This window comes from Folsomia candida, unplaced genomic scaffold (genome assembly GCF_002217175.1).
Source record: "Folsomia candida strain VU population unplaced genomic scaffold, ASM221717v1 Fcan01_Sc004, whole genome shotgun sequence".
In the NCBI taxonomy this organism is placed as follows: Eukaryota; Metazoa; Arthropoda; class Collembola; order Entomobryomorpha; family Isotomidae; genus Folsomia; species Folsomia candida.
The window spans coordinates 2220594-2245041 of NW_019091196.1; the positions used below are offsets into that span (position 1 = coordinate 2220594).

Genomic DNA, 24448 nt, shown 5'->3' on the forward strand with positions numbered 1-24448 from the left:
ATGACCTTTGACCTAGTTTACTCGGTCACGACCTACATTGAAATGACCTTGATTTCTGAAATCCCCCTCTACGTCTAGAACGACTAAAATTAAAAAGCCGCTGTTTACTTCCTGATCGTTTAGGCTACTTTTAAAATTGTAATCTAAACCTAATTGTTGGTACTACAAACAAGTCGATTAAAAAAACAGCTAATTCGTTTTTGATAAAATTTATAGTGAAAAATGGCAAACGAAGTGGCAATTTTTTTTCAAATCGACTTGTTTATTGTACCAAAAATTAGATTTAGATTAAAATATCAAAAGCTGCATTTATCTCAAAACTCATGGAGTTGATTCTATTTAAGCAATTGCATTTAAAGACGTTGAACCTTATGCAGTGATACTGTGGATGAAGTTCTAACCCTGCAGACTTATTACACCGCTTTGTAGCATTAATTTCACGACGTCACCGGTCAAAAAAATTTTTTCCTCCAAACTGGTCCAAAATAAAAGTCTAGCATGGGAATAGTATAGAAAAATTATTTTTAGCGTTCTATGACCCCTGGGTCATGAATTAAGGGCCCCTGAAGGGTCAAATAGCGTTCCCTGATAACCCCATGCAAATGGGGTATCAAATTAATCCCCTGGACCAGGGGAACCAGAAAAATATTTTTATAAATTTTTATGACCCTTGAGTCGTGAACTAGGAGCCCTTGAAGGGTTAAATATCATTCCCTCACAACTAAAGGCAAGTGGGGTATCAAATTAATCCCCTGGACAAGGGGAACCCAAAAAATATTTTTCTGGATTTTTTTGACCCTCAGGTCAAGAGTTAAGGGCCCCCGAAGGGTCAAAATAGTAACCATGGTAACCCCATGCAAGTGGGGTATCAAATTAATCCCCTGGCAAAGGGCAAGCATAAAAATATTTTCCTGAATTTTTTTGACCTATCGGGCAACAGTTAAGGGTCCCTGAAGGGTCAACATAGTAACCATGGTAACTAAGGTGAATGGGGTATCAAATTAATCCCCTGGACCAGGGGAATCAGAAAAATATTTTTTGGTTTTTGTGACGTATAGGTCAAGAGTTAAGGGCCCCTGAAGGGTCAAATAATAACTTATTGTATTTTACTAAACGGGACATTATTTTAAAGTTTTCAGTTTTGCAAGAATGTTAAGTAGAGAGGGGTAGGCATATTTTTGAAAATTTCGTACAAATTTAATGAATAATAATTCTTAACACTATGTACAAATCGGATTCACTATTTATAATATTTATTATGTATTGAATCCATTGAAGTTAAAATCTAGGTTGATTCTGGTGGGAAGGTTAATCTCCTCCTAGAAGTTGCACATTCTTCTTCAGGCAAGTCTTCTTCTTCCCCAGCCTGTGAGTATTCAATATCATTGTGTATTTGCATTCGGAATCTATCAACTACTTCGTCAACATCGTCAGGGTCCTCATCTTCGTCGTCAGACACATCATCTGCTGCTGTAATCTGTATATTATGTATAAGTTATGTATTTTTTTACTAATAGTTTACTGTCACCAAGAACTCACTCGAATGGGGTTGGCTGAAGCTACACGTGTTTGGAAGTCATCAAGGAAGTCATCAAAATGTCCATCATTTTTCCAATACTCGTCCTCCAATCTATTTACAATAATAATGTAGAAATTGCGAATTATTCCCATAATAGCGAATCTTGGTTTTACGAACCGGTGCACATGTTTGATGTGTTTCTGCCATTGTTCCTTTGTGTATGTTGTCATAATTCTCTCAGCCTCAGCTTGTGCAAACTCAGCGGTCCCCTGTGTGTTTGCAGCCCTAACTGCGTGCTTGATGTCTTTCCACACGTACTCAATTGGGTTCAAGTCGCTAAAAATAGTTATTACATGAATATTCTTATTACCGTTACCTATGATTACCAGTTCTTACCAGTTATATGGGGGTAATCTGGAAAATACGTAAATACAGTGTTTAAATAAATATTACAAATTATTAGTAAATTACCCATGAATAGAAAATAACTTTACCGGACAACAGTGTTTCCATATTTCAATGCCTCCTTATCCACAATGTAATATTCATTTCCGTTTTCAAGGTCTTGAACCATTTTCCATAATTCAGGTCGTCTCATTTGCTTTACAGGTTTTAGTTTCAGCTTTTCAGGGCCCTCTAAATTATCATTCAGCCAGTCGTATAGCTCTTGTTTTCGGGATGTAGATTTTGGGGCTTCCTTGGTGCTGTGATACGGAGCTGACAAATTTAAATAAATGAAATTCAAATTAAAATGGAATTTACCAATACAAATTATTGGATGATATTACCGTTATCAATAACAATTATGCATGGACCATAATTATCTTTTATCTTTTGATTAAGATCCTTCCACCAAGCCATGTAAGCCACACCGTTAACGTTTGCGTGGTAATCCATCTGGACTTTCTTCTTTGATACTGGATATACCTTCATAGCGCCAGGTACGAATCCATCCTCTCCACCTGTGAAGATAATTATTATTTTGAAATAATTTCCTATTTAATGTGGATAGTTGAACTGCACCTGCATGCATCACAATGATACGTGGTCCTCTAGAAATTTTCGGGTTTTGGAAGGAGTATAAAGCCGCTTCATGAAATGACTTTGGTGAATTAATAACCCAGCCTTTTCCAGTTCTAGCATAACTATCGACCCACGTTTCATCTGAATAAATATAATGCATTAATAATTATATTAAATTAAATTAAAACATTTTTGATATTTAATCAGCCAAACCTGTGTAGACAACACATTTTGGGTTCTCGGACTGACGATTTTTAATCATTACGGACAGATATTCATATCGCTTCTGCACGATGTCTGATCTCATGAGGATAACTGCTCGCTTATCAACAGTTTTGAATCTAAATCCTAATTGCTTAATGAGTTTTCTTAACGTCCACTTGGAACATTTGAACGCTGTAAGAGTTTCTCCTCGGGCTATCCGACCATCTTCTTCTTCCTTGACTTCCTCCATCAGTTTTGTGTATACGTTATGCATTGTTGGTGCTTGATTATTAGCATAGAATTGATGAATGATTCGTTTAACGTGCTCAGTTCGGAAGTCGTCAAACTGATCCATCACTGGCGTTGGTCTAATACGTTTCTTACCAGGTGTTTTTATACTATTCGTTTTGTAATTCTCCATTGTCTGATAAACTGTTCTCTCTCCAATTCCTAGAATCTGGCTAGTTTTGGTGACAGAGTTTCCTGTTAGTATTTCACACTGTACCTGGTTACTGTCAAAGAATACTTTGGCGTTGACAATTAACTTTTGAGCTGTCGCCTGTAGTGAAACACCAAGTAGTTGGAATGGGAGTTTAGTATTTGGTTGTTTACAGTCGTTTTTCGCTTTCGGTGTTGCTTTCTCAATTTCAAAGGCTAATTGTTGCATAGGAAAACTCGTAGGACTGCACCTCGAAAGACTAAGGTAAGGTTTGGTTCCATCATTCCGTCTAGGAACATCAGATAAAGGAATTCGCATTTCACCTTCCCCCAATACCTGTTCTTTAGCTCTGAGAAGGGAATAGAAATATCCACACTCAGAATCCGGACAAGGAGGACCAACAATTAGGACATCTTGAATGAACTCGTTTATAAGGTTCATCTTTTCGTCGTTTATGGGGGTTGGGAGATAGCCTACCGTGTCACTGCCGGGTGGAACATTTTGGATTAGTGAAAAAGATTGAACTGCTTGATGAAATTGCCCTTGATTGTGTCCGAAGTGAAGTAAAATTATGCAGTACGTCAATGACTCGGCAGGTAAGATTCCTTCGAGATGGTCACTAGTAATCTGGCTGTCAGAAAACAACATATCTGGTGCAACTTGTTTCGATCCGAGGACAAAGTAGAAATTTTTTATTTTGCGTTGCGTAGTTTGTTTCTCTTGTATGATTGAGAAGATCTTGTTCTGGAAAGATGCGTACATTACTTGGTGGATAGTCATCCCGCCCACAAGGATTATTTCAACGAATCCGTTAAGTGAATTAGTTTTTGGAGGACGAGCGCCTTTTGGGCAAATACGAACATGTTCAATAAACGAAATCTGGTTATCATCATTCTTGGTTGCAAATTCGTTCAAAATCATCCTACATCCCCCTTTGTAAGGGGCCGTTGGGTAAATGTCTGTTCCCACACATGTATCTTCACCTTCTGTACTCTTGGATGCATACTCTGTATTTGAAGTGTCCATTGGTGATTCACCGCCAGGAGCTGACCCTTCCCCTAACTCTTCACGTTGTCCACAGTGCCCACGTTCATCATCTCCATCACCATCCTCCTGTATTGATCAGAACAAAAACGTACATGAGCTTGTTACTACAATAACAATTTCACGATGTCCCCCACAACATCCGCGGTCGCTGCTATTTATAAATATGTTGCAATATTTCTCACAAGTGCGTCTGCATTGGTGTCCATTTCATCCACATTTGAGCATGGCATGACGAGGGAATTCATGTCAGACTGTTTTTGCTAAAAGTGATAAACTTGTATGAAATGCGTCTGTGCTCTCAGACAATAAATCGATGAATCTGAGCTAGCATTAATAGTGCAAAAATATAATCTTACATCGATATGCGGTGGATTTACATTAGTTTCTGGATCCACCGTGTAGCAGCTCCCTAGCCAAATATTTTGCAGAATACTTATCCACTTTGACTCCTGAGCTTGGCCTTCCCAGATGGCACGAGCAGTTGTTAGTGTTCCTGCTGAAGTTTTATCGTACACCGTTTCATGTGCAAAATGCAAAGTTAAACTGGGATAAAATCCTGCTGGGTAGAAATATAAGAAGGATGTATAGGACCCTCCAATTTGACTTTCGAAATATTTTTTGGCACTCATTGCGGCCGCAAAAAGTGGGAACAGATCTTTTCGATGTAATTGCACAGTAGTTAGAAGTGCCTCGTCTGCCTCTGATGGTAGAACCCCTAGCAAATAATCGACGTCATGTTTGCGGCATGCTGCATCTGTGAATAATATCAACACAAAAATTATAAAATTAATTTTCACAAATTTGACTTGGTTAGTGTATGAGCATAAATTGGGCAACAATTACCAACAGCATTTATTGGGCCACCGAGATCATCCTGCTTCTCAATATCGGTGGCAGGCCCGCAATATCTTAATTAATACCAATAATAAAATTATGTTAATAAAGAATCATTTCATAAAGATTCCAATCGCAACTTCAAAAATAAAAAAACTCATCCAAAATAACCAATTACCTATATCCAGGGAGATTGAAAGGTAATCCGCTTGGCGCCTTTTTAACTTTAGCTTTCTCCAAGGAAAGTATAATACCACGTGGGCGTCGGAGAGATCCAGGATGGAAAAATGCATCTTGACGAAGATGAAAGCAAGATGGCAATTTACCTTCGTTGGTAGGAATAAACGTGTGCTTTCTGGCAAAGAAGGCTGAATGCAGGAGACTTGTGTAGTTGAACCTGATGCATGATATTTGGTTGCACAGAGTTAGAACTGTGCATGCAGAAGGAAGAGGAGTAGTGCCTTGAATAGCTTTAGTTACTGCTTGCTTGGTGGTACAGTTCTTCGTTTCAGCCGCTATATTACAATAAGTGTCACTAATTTTTTCCTGAGTTAAGTCGGATAGTTTATTGGATGGAAATGTGTGGTTGGCGTTTGAAATTGTGATGTTATTTAGTAGATAACGGCTGGCATCCACGAAACTTTTAAAATAAAAAGTTACATAGCTTTCACTTCCCCATATCCGTATCTTTTTATTTTCATACTCTACTTCTTCAATTTTGATAGTGTCACTGAAGAACATAACAGTTTCATTAATTTCCATACACATCGTTTGATTACATATCAGAAATCCACTGCAAGTGGATGGTAATGTCTCCTTGAACCAGATAACCAATCCACCCAGGTTATCCGCGGCTTTTTAATTTTAGTCGTTCTAGACGTAGAGGGGGATTTCAGAAATCAAGGTCATTTCAATGTAGGTCGTGACCGAGTAAACTAGGTCAAAGGTCATAAAATATCATGTCTCAATGCACTCCGTTTCCGCTAGTTAATTATATCCGTTGGCAATGGTTATTTTTGTAAAAAAAATTTGTTAATCTAGGTTCACCCAGACTGGAAAATAAGTCAAAAGTTTGTAGCGGATTTAGTACAGAGTGTATTTTTATTGCACGTGCTGGACTCGTCTCATCCAATTTACATTCCTGTGGGACATCCGGACGAAATTTCAGAAATATTTGATGAAATTTCATACTCAAAGGGTAAAATTCAAAGCTAAACAATCATTGAGCATACGATTACCTTAAAGACTTTTTTGATAAATTTTAAAATTTTCTGGTAACTACGAAAAACATTTAGAAAACCAAAAATGAGCTGTTCACAAATGATATGACAATTAAAAAATACATTTGTTATCAAATAATTCATGGTGCAAAGTTGGAAAATTTTGGAAAAATCAACGAAGAGCTCTTTACGATTTTTATTAATAATTCTAATTAGTTGCTATACTCGGAAAAATTGCAAAATGCAAAAAGAGTCTCAAATTCAAATGACCAAACTGTAGTGTAGTGCATAAATAAATATTTGCATATTTAACTGTTTGGACAATCATTCTAGGTGCGTCTATCATTCGAATGATGAACCATTTCCTCACAGAAGACACGCTTCGAACGGGCTTGACATCACCCCAACCATTAACCCAATCCTTCCCCAAACAAGATGGTGCATAAAGATATGTATATGAGAAAGGGACCAGTTTATACAAACATAAGTATGCTGCCTGAGACAGGCTATGAAGCCTGGTTACCATGGTTACTATGTTGACCCTTCAGGGACCCTTAACTGTTGCCCGATAGGTCAAAAAAATTCAGGAAAATATTTTTATGCTTGCCCTTTGCCAGGGGATTAATTTGATACCCCACTTGCATGGGGTTACCATGGTTACTATTTTGACCCTTCGGGGGCCCTTAACTCTTGACCTGAGGGTCAAAAAAATCCAGAAAAATATTTTTTGGGTTCCCCTTGTCCAGGGGATTAATTTGATACCCCACTTGCCTTTAGTTGTGAGGGAATGATATTTAACCCTTCAAGGGCTCCTAGTTCACGACTCAAGGGTCATAAAAATTTATAAAAATATTTTTCTGGTTCCCCTGGTCCAGGGGATTAATTTGATACCCCATTTGCATGGGGTTATCAGGGAACGCTATTTGACCCTTCAGGGGCCCTTAATTCATGACCCAGGGGTCATAGAACGCTAAAAATAATTTTTCTATACTATTCCCATGCTAGACTTTTATTTTGGACCAGTTTGGAGGAAAAAATTTTTTTGACCGGTGACGTCGTGAAATTAATGCTACAAAGCGGTGTAATAAGTCTGCAGGGTTAGAACTTCATCCACAGTATCACTGCATAAGGTTCAACGTCTTTAAATGCAATTGCTTAAATAGAATCAACTCCATGAGTTTTGAGATAAATGCAGCTTTTGATATTTTAATCTAAATCTAATTTTTGGTACAATAAACAAGTCGATTTGAAAAAAAATTGCCACTTCGTTTGCCATTTTTCACTATAAATTTTATCAAAAACGAATTAGCTGTTTTTTTAATCGACTTGTTTGTAGTACCAACAATTAGGTTTAGATTACAATTTTAAAAGTAGCCTAAACGATCAGGAAGTAAACAGCGGCTTTTTAATTTTAGTCGTTCTAGACGTAGAGGGGGATTTCAGAAATCAAGGTCATTTCAATGTAGGTCGTGACCGAGTAAACTAGGTCAAAGGTCATAAAATATCATGTCTCAATGCACTCCGTTTCCGCTAGTTAATTATATCCGTTGGCAATGGTTATTTTTGTAAAAAAAATTTGTTAATCTAGGTTCACCCAGACTGGAAAATAAGTCAAAAGTTTGTAGCGGATTTAGTACAGAGTGTATTTTTATTGCACGTGCTGGACTCGTCTCATCCAATTTACATTCCTGTGGGACATCCGGACGAAATTTCAGAAATATTTGATGAAATTTCATACTCAAAGGGTAAAATTCAAAGCTAAACAATCATTGAGCATACGATTACCTTAAAGACTTTTTTGATAAATTTTAAAATTTTCTGGTAACTACGAAAAACATTTAGAAAACCAAAAATGAGCTGTTCACAAATGATATGACAATTAAAAAATACATTTGTTATCAAATAATTCATGGTGCAAAGTTGGAAAATTTTGGAAAAATCAACGAAGAGCTCTTTACGATTTTTATTAATAATTCTAATTAGTTGCTATACTCGGAAAAATTGCAAAATGCAAAAAGAGTCTCAAATTCAAATGACCAAACTGTAGTGTAGTGCATAAATAAATATTTGCATATTTAACTGTTTGGACAATCATTCTAGGTGCGTCTATCATTCGAATGATGAACCATTTCCTCACAGAAGACACGCTTCGAACGGGCTTGACATCACCCCAACCATTAACCCAATCCTTCCCCAAACAAGATGGTGCATAAAGATATGTATATGAGAAAGGGACCAGTTTATACAAACATAAGTATGCTGCCTGAGACAGGCTATGAAGCCTGGTTACCATGGTTACTATGTTGACCCTTCAGGGACCCTTAACTGTTGCCCGATAGGTCAAAAAAATTCAGGAAAATATTTTTATGCTTGCCCTTTGCCAGGGGATTAATTTGATACCCCACTTGCATGGGGTTACCATGGTTACTATTTTGACCCTTCGGGGGCCCTTAACTCTTGACCTGAGGGTCAAAAAAATCCAGAAAAATATTTTTTGGGTTCCCCTTGTCCAGGGGATTAATTTGATACCCCACTTGCCTTTAGTTGTGAGGGAATGATATTTAACCCTTCAAGGGCTCCTAGTTCACGACTCAAGGGTCATAAAAATTTATAAAAATATTTTTCTGGTTCCCCTGGTCCAGGGGATTAATTTGATACCCCATTTGCATGGGGTTATCAGGGAACGCTATTTGACCCTTCAGGGGCCCTTAATTCATGACCCAGGGGTCATAGAACGCTAAAAATAATTTTTCTATACTATTCCCATGCTAGACTTTTATTTTGGACCAGTTTGGAGGAAAAAATTTTTTTGACCGGTGACGTCGTGAAATTAATGCTACAAAGCGGTGTAATAAGTCTGCAGGGTTAGAACTTCATCCACAGTATCACTGCATAAGGTTCAACGTCTTTAAATGCAATTGCTTAAATAGAATCAACTCCATGAGTTTTGAGATAAATGCAGCTTTTGATATTTTAATCTAAATCTAATTTTTGGTACAATAAACAAGTCGATTTGAAAAAAAATTGCCACTTCGTTTGCCATTTTTCACTATAAATTTTATCAAAAACGAATTAGCTGTTTTTTTAATCGACTTGTTTGTAGTACCAACAATTAGGTTTAGATTACAATTTTAAAAGTAGCCTAAACGATCAGGAAGTAAACAGCGGCTTTTTAATTTTAGTCGTTCTAGACGTAGAGGGGGATTTCAGAAATCAAGGTCATTTCAATGTAGGTCGTGACCGAGTAAACTAGGTCAAAGGTCATAAAATATCATGTCTCAATGCACTCCGTTTCCGCTAGTTAATTATATCCGTTGGCAATGGTTATTTTTGTAAAAAAAATTTGTTAATCTAGGTTCACCCAGACTGGAAAATAAGTCAAAAGTTTGTAGCGGATTTAGTACAGAGTGTATTTTTATTGCACGTGCTGGACTCGTCTCATCCAATTTACATTCCTGTGGGACATCCGGACGAAATTTCAGAAATATTTGATGAAATTTCATACTCAAAGGGTAAAATTCAAAGCTAAACAATCATTGAGCATACGATTACCTTAAAGACTTTTTTGATAAATTTTAAAATTTTCTGGTAACTACGAAAAACATTTAGAAAACCAAAAATGAGCTGTTCACAAATGATATGACAATTAAAAAATACATTTGTTATCAAATAATTCATGGTGCAAAGTTGGAAAATTTTGGAAAAATCAACGAAGAGCTCTTTACGATTTTTATTAATAATTCTAATTAGTTGCTATACTCGGAAAAATTGCAAAATGCAAAAAGAGTCTCAAATTCAAATGACCAAACTGTAGTGTAGTGCATAAATAAATATTTGCATATTTAACTGTTTGGACAATCATTCTAGGTGCGTCTATCATTCGAATGATGAACCATTTCCTCACAGAAGACACGCTTCGAACGGGCTTGACATCACCCCAACCATTAACCCAATCCTTCCCCAAACAAGATGGTGCATAAAGATATGTATATGAGAAAGGGACCAGTTTATACAAACATAAGTATGCTGCCTGAGACAGGCTATGAAGCCTGGTTACCATGGTTACTATGTTGACCCTTCAGGGACCCTTAACTGTTGCCCGATAGGTCAAAAAAATTCAGGAAAATATTTTTATGCTTGCCCTTTGCCAGGGGATTAATTTGATACCCCACTTGCATGGGGTTACCATGGTTACTATTTTGACCCTTCGGGGGCCCTTAACTCTTGACCTGAGGGTCAAAAAAATCCAGAAAAATATTTTTTGGGTTCCCCTTGTCCAGGGGATTAATTTGATACCCCACTTGCCTTTAGTTGTGAGGGAATGATATTTAACCCTTCAAGGGCTCCTAGTTCACGACTCAAGGGTCATAAAAATTTATAAAAATATTTTTCTGGTTCCCCTGGTCCAGGGGATTAATTTGATACCCCATTTGCATGGGGTTATCAGGGAACGCTATTTGACCCTTCAGGGGCCCTTAATTCATGACCCAGGGGTCATAGAACGCTAAAAATAATTTTTCTATACTATTCCCATGCTAGACTTTTATTTTGGACCAGTTTGGAGGAAAAAATTTTTTTGACCGGTGACGTCGTGAAATTAATGCTACAAAGCGGTGTAATAAGTCTGCAGGGTTAGAACTTCATCCACAGTATCACTGCATAAGGTTCAACGTCTTTAAATGCAATTGCTTAAATAGAATCAACTCCATGAGTTTTGAGATAAATGCAGCTTTTGATATTTTAATCTAAATCTAATTTTTGGTACAATAAACAAGTCGATTTGAAAAAAAATTGCCACTTCGTTTGCCATTTTTCACTATAAATTTTATCAAAAACGAATTAGCTGTTTTTTTAATCGACTTGTTTGTAGTACCAACAATTAGGTTTAGATTACAATTTTAAAAGTAGCCTAAACGATCAGGAAGTAAACAGCGGCTTTTTAATTTTAGTCGTTCTAGACGTAGAGGGGGATTTCAGAAATCAAGGTCATTTCAATGTAGGTCGTGACCGAGTAAACTAGGTCAAAGGTCATAAAATATCATGTCTCAATGCACTCCGTTTCCGCTAGTTAATTATATCCGTTGGCAATGGTTATTTTTGTAAAAAAAATTTGTTAATCTAGGTTCACCCAGACTGGAAAATAAGTCAAAAGTTTGTAGCGGATTTAGTACAGAGTGTATTTTTATTGCACGTGCTGGACTCGTCTCATCCAATTTACATTCCTGTGGGACATCCGGACGAAATTTCAGAAATATTTGATGAAATTTCATACTCAAAGGGTAAAATTCAAAGCTAAACAATCATTGAGCATACGATTACCTTAAAGACTTTTTTGATAAATTTTAAAATTTTCTGGTAACTACGAAAAACATTTAGAAAACCAAAAATGAGCTGTTCACAAATGATATGACAATTAAAAAATACATTTGTTATCAAATAATTCATGGTGCAAAGTTGGAAAATTTTGGAAAAATCAACGAAGAGCTCTTTACGATTTTTATTAATAATTCTAATTAGTTGCTATACTCGGAAAAATTGCAAAATGCAAAAAGAGTCTCAAATTCAAATGACCAAACTGTAGTGTAGTGCATAAATAAATATTTGCATATTTAACTGTTTGGACAATCATTCTAGGTGCGTCTATCATTCGAATGATGAACCATTTCCTCACAGAAGACACGCTTCGAACGGGCTTGACATCACCCCAACCATTAACCCAATCCTTCCCCAAACAAGATGGTGCATAAAGATATGTATATGAGAAAGGGACCAGTTTATACAAACATAAGTATGCTGCCTGAGACAGGCTATGAAGCCTGGTTACCATGGTTACTATGTTGACCCTTCAGGGACCCTTAACTCTTGACCTATAGGTCAAAAAAATTCAGGAAAATATTTTTATGCTTGCCCTTTGCCAGGGGATTAATTTGATACCCCACTTGCATGGGGTTACCATGGTTACTATTTTGACCCTTCGGGGGCCCTTAACTCTTGACCTGAGGGTCAAAAAAATCCAGAAAAATATTTTTTGGGTTCCCCTTGTCCAGGGGATTAATTTGATACCCCACTTGCCTTTAGTTGTGAGGGAATGATATTTAACCCTTCAAGGGCTCCTAGTTCACGACTCAAGGGTCATAAAAATTTATAAAAATATTTTTCTGGTTCCCCTGGTCCAGGGGATTAATTTGATACCCCATTTGCATGGGGTTATCAGGGAACGCTATTTGACCCTTCAGGGGCCCTTAATTCATGACCCAGGGGTCATAGAACGCTAAAAATAATTTTTCTATACTATTCCCATGCTAGACTTTTATTTTGGACCAGTTTGGAGGAAAAAATTTTTTTGACCGGTGACGTCGTGAAATTAATGCTACAAAGCGGTGTAATAAGTCTGCAGGGTTAGAACTTCATCCACAGTATCACTGCATAAGGTTCAACGTCTTTAAATGCAATTGCTTAAATAGAATCAACTCCATGAGTTTTGAGATAAATGCAGCTTTTGATATTTTAATCTAAATCTAATTTTTGGTACAATAAACAAGTCGATTTGAAAAAAAATTGCCACTTCGTTTGCCATTTTTCACTATAAATTTTATCAAAAACGAATTAGCTGTTTTTTTAATCGACTTGTTTGTAGTACCAACAATTAGGTTTAGATTACAATTTTAAAAGTAGCCTAAACGATCAGGAAGTAAACAGCGGCTTTTTAATTTTAGTCGTTCTAGACGTAGAGGGGGATTTCAGAAATCAAGGTCATTTCAATGTAGGTCGTGACCGAGTAAACTAGGTCAAAGGTCATAAAATATCATGTCTCAATGCACTCCGTTTCCGCTAGTTAATTATATCCGTTGGCAATGGTTATTTTTGTAAAAAAAATTTGTTAATCTAGGTTCACCCAGACTGGAAAATAAGTCAAAAGTTTGTAGCGGATTTAGTACAGAGTGTATTTTTATTGCACGTGCTGGACTCGTCTCATCCAATTTACATTCCTGTGGGACATCCGGACGAAATTTCAGAAATATTTGATGAAATTTCATACTCAAAGGGTAAAATTCAAAGCTAAACAATCATTGAGCATACGATTACCTTAAAGACTTTTTTGATAAATTTTAAAATTTTCTGGTAACTACGAAAAACATTTAGAAAACCAAAAATGAGCTGTTCACAAATGATATGACAATTAAAAAATACATTTGTTATCAAATAATTCATGGTGCAAAGTTGGAAAATTTTGGAAAAATCAACGAAGAGCTCTTTACGATTTTTATTAATAATTCTAATTAGTTGCTATACTCGGAAAAATTGCAAAATGCAAAAAGAGTCTCAAATTCAAATGACCAAACTGTAGTGTAGTGCATAAATAAATATTTGCATATTTAACTGTTTGGACAATCATTCTAGGTGCGTCTATCATTCGAATGATGAACCATTTCCTCACAGAAGACACGCTTCGAACGGGCTTGACATCACCCCAACCATTAACCCAATCCTTCCCCAAACAAGATGGTGCATAAAGATATGTATATGAGAAAGGGACCAGTTTATACAAACATAAGTATGCTGCCTGAGACAGGCTATGAAGCCTGGTTACCATGGTTACTATGTTGACCCTTCAGGGACCCTTAACTCTTGACCTATAGGTCAAAAAAATTCAGGAAAATATTTTTATGCTTGCCCTTTGCCAGGGGATTAATTTGATACCCCACTTGCATGGGGTTACCATGGTTACTATTTTGACCCTTCGGGGGCCCTTAACTCTTGACCTGAGGGTCAAAAAAATCCAGAAAAATATTTTTTGGGTTCCCCTTGTCCAGGGGATTAATTTGATACCCCACTTGCCTTTAGTTGTGAGGGAATGATATTTAACCCTTCAAGGGCTCCTAGTTCACGACTCAAGGGTCATAAAAATTTATAAAAATATTTTTCTGGTTCCCCTGGTCCAGGGGATTAATTTGATACCCCATTTGCATGGGGTTATCAGGGAACGCTATTTGACCCTTCAGGGGCCCTTAATTCATGACCCAGGGGTCATAGAACGCTAAAAATAATTTTTCTATACTATTCCCATGCTAGACTTTTATTTTGGACCAGTTTGGAGGAAAAAATTTTTTTGACCGGTGACGTCGTGAAATTAATGCTACAAAGCGGTGTAATAAGTCTGCAGGGTTAGAACTTCATCCACAGTATTTGTACTGTTGAACACCTTCTTGTGTTAACGGGGCGTAATAGTTTGCTCTGGCCGCTCTATCAGCCAATACAGTCTCTCGCTCAATATTTCTCCCGTATGTTACCCCATGCATTATTTTCTGCACAGGTTTTTGATCTTGTAATTCGAAAACCGAGATTAAATGTGCACTCAAAAATGTGAGACTTGATGTATTACAACTATTGATAGTTGCGCAACAAGGGAGCATGCCCTTTAAGGAATTGATATGCTACTTTTATTTATATTAATCAATTAATCTCGAGGAAAACAAAATTTTGATGGAAATTGATATTGGTCATTTAATATAAATAAAAGTAGCATATCAATTCCTTAAAGGGCATGCTCCCTTGTTGCGCAACTATCAATAGTTGTAATACATCAAGTCTCACATTTTTGAGTGCACATTTAATCTCGGTTTTCGAATTACAAGATAAACATTTTGCAATTTTTCCTGATTCGTCTCAACTCGTCATAGAGTATGTGTGGTGGGAAGCCACCACCACACATACTCTTCCCATTGGAAACTACTAAAAGCATAAACAACTCCAAAAAGTTTTTGCAGTTTTTTTTCAAAAAATTCAAAATTCCCACTGAAACTTGTGAACTTTTTACCCCACCGAGTTCATCAGTTTCGCCACTATGTGATTTATGAGGATTGGTTTAACATAAAATATAGTCAACTCTTAACATGTACCTCATGAAAATCTGAACGCCCATCACTAATTTATCCACTAATTTCAAAATACGATCTAATTGAACTGACTAATATATTAGTCAGTTCAATATATGCAACTTTATGTTGCTCTTTTTTGTGCTACATATAATGATAAAGAATTTTATAAAGTATTTTATTTTCAAATAATAACTTATTTCTTTTTTGGCACAAAGTCGCTAAATATTTTGACCTACCCGGTATGCACAAGATTGCGTATCGAATGCTCTTCGCACTGCGTTAATTCGATATACGTTCGATTCGATTCGATTCGATTTATCGTATTATAAGCGCATTCGTTTAGCATGCAAATAAAGAACCTGAAAACGAATACGTTCGTTGGCGTCATATCGAATGCGGATAGAATACGATATAGGAGTGTTTTGGATCCCGTGGACTTTCTCCTCACGATCGAATTCATATCATACACTGATTAACGCATCAAAATCGCACCTCATTTTTTCTCATTCATTCCGAATACGAATAGCATTTTTATAAAGAATTAGAGGGAAACTTGATCCACTCCATGCGGCTCGCTCTTTCATTCACTCATCTGCCTCCATCTTATCCACAATGGCAAGTGCAAAATTTTCAGTTGTGAATTTTTATAAAGAGAAAAAAGTAGCAACGGTTTTGACTTCTTGGCTGGATGCACGCTTGAAATACTGCGCTTGGCCTTCTGGACCCTGTGCTGCCGACAAATTAAAGACTTTTGCACCGCCTGAAAAAGCCTGGCCAAAGTATCCTTGTAAACATATAAAATTTGCAGGTAATTTAAACTAAATAAAATTTTTGTAGAAATTTTGTAAACATTCATTTAACGATTCAAAGTAATTAAATTTTAATAATTTAATTAAGAAATTCTTTGTTTTTTATAGACTCTTTAGAAGAAGCTAACCGCTACCGTGACAAGGCTCAATTTCAGTCGGAGGTCGACTCGTCAGCGCCCGAGAGCCCCCACTTTTCCAAGACAAAACCCCGTCGTAAGAAGATTCAAGTTAAAAAGCCAGCATCGTTTTCTGCCGACCAGGAATCGGACAGTCTCTCATCGAACGAGGAAGAAAACGTCCCTACGACCAACTTTTTAAATTTAGGTGGTGAGCATTATGCCATAATTTTATCAATTCTAAGTGCATTTTTTCAAGTATTAGTATGCATGTAATATAATAACACACTGTTAATTTTGCTTTCGATTAGAATCCGAGATTCCGTCAAATACAGATACTGCACCAGACGACGACAACGTGGAGATTAATGGCCAGGAGGGTGGATCGAGTGAGCGACAAATAGAAGTAGTTGATGATGTTTCGAATTATGTTGTCGTCCCCCTTCAAGAACTTGAAAACATAAAAACAGAGCTTAAAAGTAAACATGAGTGTTAAAATTGTGCCTCATCAAATTTGCAAATACCATTTGTAATTTCTCCTTTTACAGATTTACAATTGACAGTGGCGGAAAACCTCGTACAAATTAACGGGAATTTGGAGGAATTGCTGCGGCGGTCGAACCTCGTAGGTGGCATAGTTGAGGAGATAGCATGCGACCACCCAACTCTCCCTGTGACTACTATTGAGAATTTTGACAAGTTGTCAGAGTGGATAAAAACTCGAGAGAACAAAATAAAGTTGGTAAGCTGTTTGAACTTGCGGCACATGATATGTCACACGGAAAATTATTTGGTGATACGGGCTGAAAAATTTATTTAATATTTTTGAACGGTTAACTAGGTTGCGAAACTAAGGATTTTGGGCGGAGCAAACTCCGAGGAGATAAGCAAACGCGTTTTGGATTATCTGTTTGCTAAGAATATTGCCAAAATTGTAACTTTAACGGGGGTGGGAAAAGGGGTCTTGCGTGGTTTTCGTGATTCCGGGCTTATAGATTTGATCAATAGTAAGCAGGCAGTTACCTTCTATTTTATAAAAAACTAATGAGGATAATATAAATAATGTTACGGTCAGTAATAATGAAATAATTTATTAACTATTTAGGTAGTGTTCGGGCAACTAGTGGTGGTGAGCAATTTACAACTGCAAAGGCGGAAGCTGCAATTAAGAAATGGGTCAAAAATAAAAGCGACTCGAGGGCGGAAACAAGATGTCTGGGCGCGTCGCGAAGTCTCTCCGTTCCCAACAACGAAAACGACGAGAACAACTGAAGAGGTTGTTAGAAAAAATGCGAGGTGCCCCGAGCGCGAATAGTTTTAAAAGTACAAATACTAATACACGGAATATTAATTGTTATTCTCATACAGATTGTTTAGATAAAAATGTAAATCATTTAAATTCAGGTCTAGCTTCATCACAAACTAATATTAATATAGAAGACGAAAACGAATTGTATATCGATATGTCACAAGAAACAATTGTCCCTATTGGCCAGGAAATTAGGAGCTGGGTTTTAAAGCATAATGTAAACCACAGTTGTCTTAGAGATTTACTAAAAATTATACATGGTCATAACATTCCTTGCGATTTACCCCTTGATCCAAGGACTTTAATGGAAACAACTCGATTGGTTAATGTTCAACAAGCTAGTGGTGGGTCTTTTGTCTATTTTGGTATTATGAGTGGCGTAACAGATCGTTTTCTAGCTGGTCTTCGTCCATTGTCACAATTTAGCTCCCCAATACATATTAAGCTTCAGAACCAGGTACCTCATCCATTGCTTAGCGTAAGGATTGGAGTGGATGGGATACCTGTCTCCAAAAGCAATAACAAACAATTCTGGCCTGTTTTAGGAGTTCTTGATCAAAGCCAATGCCAAACTCCATTTGTTATTGCTTTGTATTATGGAAATTCTAAACCTACCGACCAACAGTTCCTTCAACCCTTTGTGCAAGAATGCAAAGAATTGGAAGAGAATTGTATTGTTGCTGGGAAGCCATTTTCTTTTCGAATTTCTGCCATTCTTGCTGATGCTCCAGCTCGCAGTTTTCTGAAAAATTGTAAAGCACATAATGCTTATTATGGGTGTGAACGGTGTAATGAAGAGGGTACGTGGAGTGGTAGGGTAATTTACCATGATTCAAATTGCAATCCCCGATCTGATTTGTCATTTGAAGAAATGATCGATGAGGATCATCATAATGGGGAAACAATACTAAAATGTATTTCAATTGGTTTAGTTAGTCAGGTACCTCTGGATTACATGCACCTGGTGTGCTTGGGCGTAACCCGAAAATTACTAAGGATGTGGGTAAAAGGAAAGCTACCACATAGATTACCAAGTAGGGACGTTTTATTAATATCCAAACGTCTACTTCGACTCAGACCATTCTTTCCTTCAAGCTTTCAAAGAAAGCCAAGGTCTCTTGTTGAAATTGATCACTTTAAAGCTACGGAGTTTAGAACTTTTCTGCTTTATACAGGAGTTGTTGCTTTAAAAGGGATAATAGATAGAAAGCAATATAAATGTTTTTTGTTATTTCACTGTGCCATTTTCATATTGTTATCTTTTAATGCTTCTGAGCCTGAGTGGAACAGTTTAGCAAAATCTTATCTTTGTAAATTTGTTGAAAATTGTTGTGCACTTTATGGACGCGAGTTCCTAATATACAATGTGCACAATCTCTTACACATAAATATCGATGCAGTAAATTACGGGAATCTTGATAGCATAAGTACTTTCCCCTTTGAAAACTTCATGCAGAAAATCAAACACATGTTGCATTCGCATAATTTCAAACTGCAACAGGTTGCAAAAAGAGTTTTGGAAATGCAAAGTTTGGAAAGGGAAGATAAAGAACCTGACAAAAATAATTCACTATGGTTTGAACACGCGTGTAAAATAGGTGACAATTGCTTCTTGCATAAATCAGGAGATATATTAGTTTTAACAAATTTGCTTACTAAATGCAAAAATGAGAATGTAAGATTTGAGGCACAAAAATATATAATTCGTAGTAAACTAGATGAGTATCCTATGGATAGTTCTTTGTTAGGAATTTTTGTGGTAGAGAAGCTTTCTGATAAGTTTACAATTGTTATTAATGCAAGCGATATTGTATGTACATATTTTCGAATGTATTTATCTGACAAAGTTGTTTGTATTCCACTTTTGCATACAATAAAATAAAAAGAATAAATATAAAATTTGAGTACTTATGTCCGAATGAAAACCGCATTAGCAACACAGTCAACAAACAGTATGAGAAACGCATGCATTTTCCCATGTACTAAACGAATTCGATGTCTCGCATTCGACCTGCCACCGTTCCTAGCATGCGACTCAGATTCGTTTCTTGCATGCGGACCGTAAGTTCCGAGGCGACAAACACGCAAGCGAATCGAACTCGGCCGTCGAATTGATATCGCGTTCGATACGTATTCTCTGTGCACACCGGGTATGTTCCGACCAATAATAATTAATTTTTATCCATTTTTACGATTGTATGATTATCAATATTATGTAACCATTCATGATGTGGAAAGGCTGTTGGCTATGATGCAATAAATCATATTATTATTATTATTAAAGACATTGAACAAGCGTTACGTGAGACTAAGAAAAACTCTATGATGAAGATATGCTACCTTAATAAATAGATCTGCATTGCGTAACTAGTTCCTTACATGATTTACTCCAATGTACTCGACATAACGGCCAAACCCCTCGTTCAACCACAAGTCACTCCACCACTTCATCGTCACCAGGTTTCCATACCACGAATGGGCTAATTCGTGCGCGATCACTGGAAGTACATTAATCCTCACAATGGAACCTTTTTTCAAGCTACACCTTGATTTTATAGCGAGTTAAGTCAAAAAATCAAGTAAAAAATTAGGAGTCACATGACACTTATCTATCCTTTGAATGAAATTATTGGCGGCAAAGTTAAATTTTTCTCGCATTTCCTCGGAGGTGGACGTGGGAAATTTGCCGCCAATATTTTTCTTCAATAGGGGCCTTTCAACGGAAAGATAAGAGTCATGTGACTTTAATTTTTAGTTTGATTTTTTAATATAACTGGCTATAAAATCCTGGTGTAGCTTGAAAAAATGTTCCATTTTGAGTGTAAAGCAATAATATTCACACTTTATAATGAGCTGAGCGTATTACCAGTTCTAACACCAGTTCTAAATTTAGAAGAAGTGTTGTTTTTAACACGTACGAAAGACATGCAAGACGTGTTAACTTACAATGTTAATCCAAATGGATTATTTTTTGAAAAATTAAAAATTTGAAAGAGTTTATAATTGTAATGAATTTCAAAAACTGGCAAGAAAATTTTGAAAATCAAATTTCGAGACAATTGGATTTTTCAAAAGTCATGTAACTCATTCTTAAGAGACATGTTTTCGAATTTTTGAATTCGGGCTAAAATTCAAAAATTTACAAAATTTTTAAACACCTAGGTTTTGGCTGAAAAATGTTTTAAAATTCGCGCCCCGCGCTCAAATTAACGCATTAGGAAAAATGAAAAAATACGGGTACGCTTATTTTTTGTGGTGAACAAAACAAAATTGGTCCTAACCAGATCTGAGTTGTACACGTAAAAGACTTGCATTGTAAGTGCTTTATGTTGTAAGGGAGAGAATATTATTTTATATTTGTTGTAAAGTAGTTTTGGGGCAAATTGAGTTGCCATGGGAATGCTCTTGGCTCGTAGCATAAAACTGCGAGCTCGAGCAAAAATCAGTTCAGTTCGTCGTTGGATTCGGTCGAGAGAAGACTGCAAGATTCGTGCTGCTGCCGTGTTGGAGAAGAAGTTCCAGCGACAACAGCGGCAGAAATAATTAGGAAGAAAAGGTCAAAAGGGTATGTTTTAGGGCACCGCAAAAGGTCATCCTATGCGGGTAATGTGCTGATAGAGTCATCTCTCCAGCACCAAAAGGTTTCTTGTTTGGTCACGAGAAGTGACAATTTATGTATTTGGTCAAGTTAGTTATTTTTCTCTCCTCCCTCCAAGCCACGTTATTAAATTGAGTCTAGTGGGAATAAACATTTGGGGCTTGTCAATTGTAAATCTGTCTTGGTGTCATTTTTATAGTGTCATTCTCAGCATAATATAGCAGTAGAACCCGGGAATTGCATTGGATATGCAAATTGTGTCGAAATTAAGGTCGGGAAGGCATAATTCGTCACAATGTATTCTCCGTTGCAAATATCAAGGCTGTTGGCTGCATGATTTTTATGCAGAACCATATTTTTTCAGGCCATTTCAAATGAGGTCCATTGACCGTGGCCGCGGAAGCGTGGGACAATGTCCCTCGGATATTTGATGTCCCCACCATCTTATACAAACCCCGTGCTTTCTGCACAGTCCCGAATATGTACACTCTTAGAAAACGGGTATTAAATCATTACTGACTGGAGTACATTATACGACTCTACCTGTACTGGTATTCAAGATCATTACCGCTTGGTAATGTTGCGATAATAAAAAATTTACCATTCAGCAACAAATCACTACCAATCTGGTAGGAAGTTATCACCGAATCAATACCAGCACGGAGTTTGTATGCGACTCTACCAGATTTTTAACAGTGTATGTACCAGTTGCGACATTTATTTTGGCACGATCTGAAGTAACTCTAGGATCGTAAAGCATTGCTGACTCTCGGTAAGTGATTAGCCCCCAGTTTTCCATAGCCCTAGAGTCGTTAAAATGAAACCAATATACACATTTATACTATTCTTGGTATTCAAATAGATTTTTAAGGTTCCATTGTATACGGTTTGGATTTTTATGTCTCAGCTTTCCCGTTTTATAGAAGTAGCGATTTTTAAACCTCATCATCAAATCCGTGCGTTTTTTTACGAAATTAAGATTTTATTAGTTCTAAAAATCAATAATTTGTAGCTTTACAAAGTTAGGAATTTTGAATTTTGATTTTTCTTCTTCCGTGAGAAAATATAAATAAAATAGATAAAAATTAAATATTTTCTCGTGGAAAAAAAATCAAAATTCTTACCAACTTTGCAAACCTCAAAATAATACATTTTTGAATACAATAAAAACTTGGTTTTTTAAAAACCCAACGGAAATTAACACGTTTCAAAATTGCCGTTGAGACGCAAAATCTCAAATTCAGAACCCGCATACAAGGGAACCTTAAGTTCTCACTCTTGGTTGAAATCTGGCAATGCAATCATATCCTGACAAGAATTAACATATTTATTATTTATTATACATAAAAGTCGTACTAATGATATGTATGTTTAAAATAAATCTTGTTGGGAACGTGCATATATTACGTCATCAAGAAACGCCGATTTTTAGTCCACCCACCCACCCATCCTACTCATGTTAAGCTTAACACGAGAAAGATTGGGGCAACCCAGTCACCAGTTCAAAAATTTAGTCTTCATTCAAAACTCAGTCATCCCGATTTCTGACTGAAGATTTTCATTCACATTCAGTCATTTTCTCCCAAATTCATTTCACTTCATTTCTTACTTTACCCTGTGTTAAGGATAGGGTAAAAATGAAAGGAGTGAAATAAATAAATAAATAAAAATTGAAATAAATAATTCACGGTCATTCATCTAAAGTTCAGATTCTGGACTGACAGAATCCTTCAGTCATTTTCATTCAAATAATAGGGAATTCATTTTCATTCACAATCATAATCAATAAAATGAATGAAGGTGAACAGGTATGGATAGGGTAGGGGATACAAAACTGCCCATCTTTTTCATAACGTATTACATGGACGTTCCCTTAGTTCTGTTGCTCACCAGTTTTTGCAGAGGAAACTCAATATCGAAATATGCTTCGTAAAATGCTAGAATTCTGGGCCCTATATCCCTCGCATATTCGGCCTGCTTAATTGCCTCTTTTCGAGCCCAGACACGAAATTCGGGTCTACTCAAGGATCCGTTTGCTACCCGATTTTCAAAATCAGACACAACAAATGCGACCAAATATGTGGACATTGGCACCTGCGTGAAATTAAGGTGGACATTCACCACGAGAAGTATTTATATTGAGGGTATTCATTTTGAGTTCGCATCGTCTCGTCAGCAAGGTTCGCAAAAAATAAAAAAAAACAAGTTGGCAAAAAAAATTGCCCTAAAAATTGATTTGCCAACTTTCTCCTACAAGGCTGGTATTTAGTTCGCAAATTTTTTTTTCACAAATATGGAAAAGTTTGTAACTGGAAAAGTCCTTAATTGGTTACCGAAATTTTGCCTTTTAAAATTGTTGAAATTTCTCATTTGGTAAATTTAAGACGCAAAACTTATGGAAAACTAATAGAAATCTATGAATCTTTTCCTTAGAAAAATTCAGGACATTTGAATCAAGTTTTCCAAATTTTTTCATTTGCGAAGTGTCTTCGCTTCGTTGCTTTGCAAAATTCACAATTTCGAAAAAGTTATGTTGAGATGCGAACATGCGAACTCGTAATGAATACCTTCATTCTCGCATCACAACATATGTAACTTTCTTGAAATTCCAAATTTTGTGAAATTAGCTAAATATTTAGTTCGTAAAATAGTTTTCATAAGTATGGAAAATCTAAGAAATAAATAAATCTCCAGTTTCCAAAGAAGTTTATAGCCTTTTGGACTTTTTGAAATTTCTTATTTTTAGACCAACTCGAAATGAATACCCTCTGTTAAAGTAACGAGACTTTCGTACGGAAATGTCGTAATGATCCCAGAGCCAGCCTTCCATCCCTTGCCTGACAATTAGTGACAATATTGTAGATTTATGTCCTTTCATGTCAGAATAGATAGAGACCACAGAGTTGGATATTTAAGTAGAGGGATTTACTTTTACAGAGTAGGTTAGCGTAAAGCTGGTAGTGGTCTCAACGGTCCGGTTCTTGGGCGGAACCGGTAAGGAACCGAGAACCGAAATTAAAGAACCGAACCAAACTTTTGCCAACTTAAACCGAAACCGAACCGGCAGTTTCGGGGCAACCGGTAATGTAATGATAAGATGGAATAGATGCAATAAAAACCATGCTAACTGACGTATTTTTGCTGAAATAGTGGGGCTCCTCAGTCACATCTCAAAAAATTCGCTTGATTCTCTTGGTTAAAAATTTCGCTGCATTAAGCGAACTAGCGAAGCAAGTCTGACTGAACTCTTTTCGCTTAACGTAGGATTAGGTGACTCATCGTCATAGGTCTAAAAATCTGAACATTTTTACGCATTTCTCCGTTCTGGGAATTTATTTTTAAATTCTATCAGATCCATTGGTAGACCAGGTCAGTACCAATTTATTAAAAATATGCACCCTAGATTCTGACAAGTTTTGACGGAGGAGACCCAAAAAGAGTGAACACCTTC

The 24448-nt window shown here is 36.6% G+C and overlaps 3 protein-coding genes and 1 long non-coding RNA gene across 5 annotated transcripts in view; 2 read left to right on the forward strand and 2 right to left on the reverse strand.

Moving 5' to 3' along the window:
* Positions 1-24448, reverse strand: part of LOC110848299 (aminopeptidase N) — a 34106-nt gene that overhangs the window by 1542 nt on the left and 8116 nt on the right. Inside the window, exons 4-8 of the mRNA XM_022095479.1 lie at positions 23792-23834; positions 22888-23091; positions 22274-22305; positions 21703-21800; positions 19779-19897 (exon numbers count right to left, since the gene is read on the reverse strand). Of these exons, the coding sequence (XP_021951171.1) occupies positions 19779-19897; positions 21703-21800; positions 22274-22305; positions 22888-23091; positions 23792-23834 (496 nt within the window). The remainder of the gene's footprint in view (positions 1-19778; positions 19898-21702; positions 21801-22273; positions 22306-22887; positions 23092-23791; positions 23835-24448) is intronic.
* On the reverse strand, positions 1021-5911 carry LOC110848359. Of its 2 annotated transcripts, XM_035851157.1 has the most exons (12): positions 5245-5911; positions 5076-5140; positions 4589-4986; positions 4415-4492; positions 2756-4298; positions 2543-2683; positions 2308-2481; positions 2014-2236; positions 1916-1933; positions 1697-1855; positions 1540-1630; positions 1021-1477 (listed from the first exon to the last, which is right to left on the reverse strand). In XM_035851157.1, the coding sequence occupies exons 1-12, from the start codon at positions 5832-5834 to the stop codon at positions 1286-1288; spliced, it is 3672 nt and encodes a 1223-aa protein (XP_035707050.1). In that variant the 5' UTR covers positions 5835-5911; the 3' UTR covers positions 1021-1285. The 2 variants fall into 2 exon arrangements, with proteins under 2 accessions (XP_035707050.1, XP_035707049.1); XM_035851156.1 differs by having other exon boundaries at positions 1540-1855.
* Positions 15450-16381, forward strand: LOC118435304. Its single transcript, XM_035851158.1, has 2 exons — positions 15450-15973; positions 16083-16381. The coding sequence occupies exons 1-2, from the start codon at positions 15778-15780 to the stop codon at positions 16364-16366; spliced, it is 480 nt and encodes a 159-aa protein (XP_035707051.1). The 5' UTR covers positions 15450-15777; the 3' UTR covers positions 16367-16381.
* LOC118435305 lies at positions 16408-18143 on the forward strand. Its single transcript, XR_004834673.1, has 3 exons — positions 16408-16832; positions 16932-17097; positions 17196-18143. It is a non-coding gene; the product is annotated as an uncharacterized LOC118435305 (long non-coding RNA).

Coding starts and splice junctions, on each gene's coding strand:
- LOC110848359 (XM_035851156.1), bottom strand. CDS start 5,834: ATGTGTATGGAAATTAATGAAACTGTTATGTTCTTCAGTGACACTATC. Junction 4,493..4,588: donor TAAATCCACCGCATATCGAT/GTAAGATTATAT, acceptor TATCACTTTTAG/CAAAAACAGTCTGACATGAA. Junction 4,299..4,414: donor ACACCAATGCAGACGCACTT/GTGAGAAATATT, acceptor TGATCAATACAG/GAGGATGGTGATGGAGATGA.
- LOC118435304 (XM_035851158.1), top strand. CDS start 15,778: ATGGCAAGTGCAAAATTTTCAGTTGTGAATTTTTATAAAGAGAAAAAA. Junction 15,974..16,082: donor TAAACATATAAAATTTGCAG/GTAATTTAAACT, acceptor TGTTTTTTATAG/ACTCTTTAGAAGAAGCTAAC.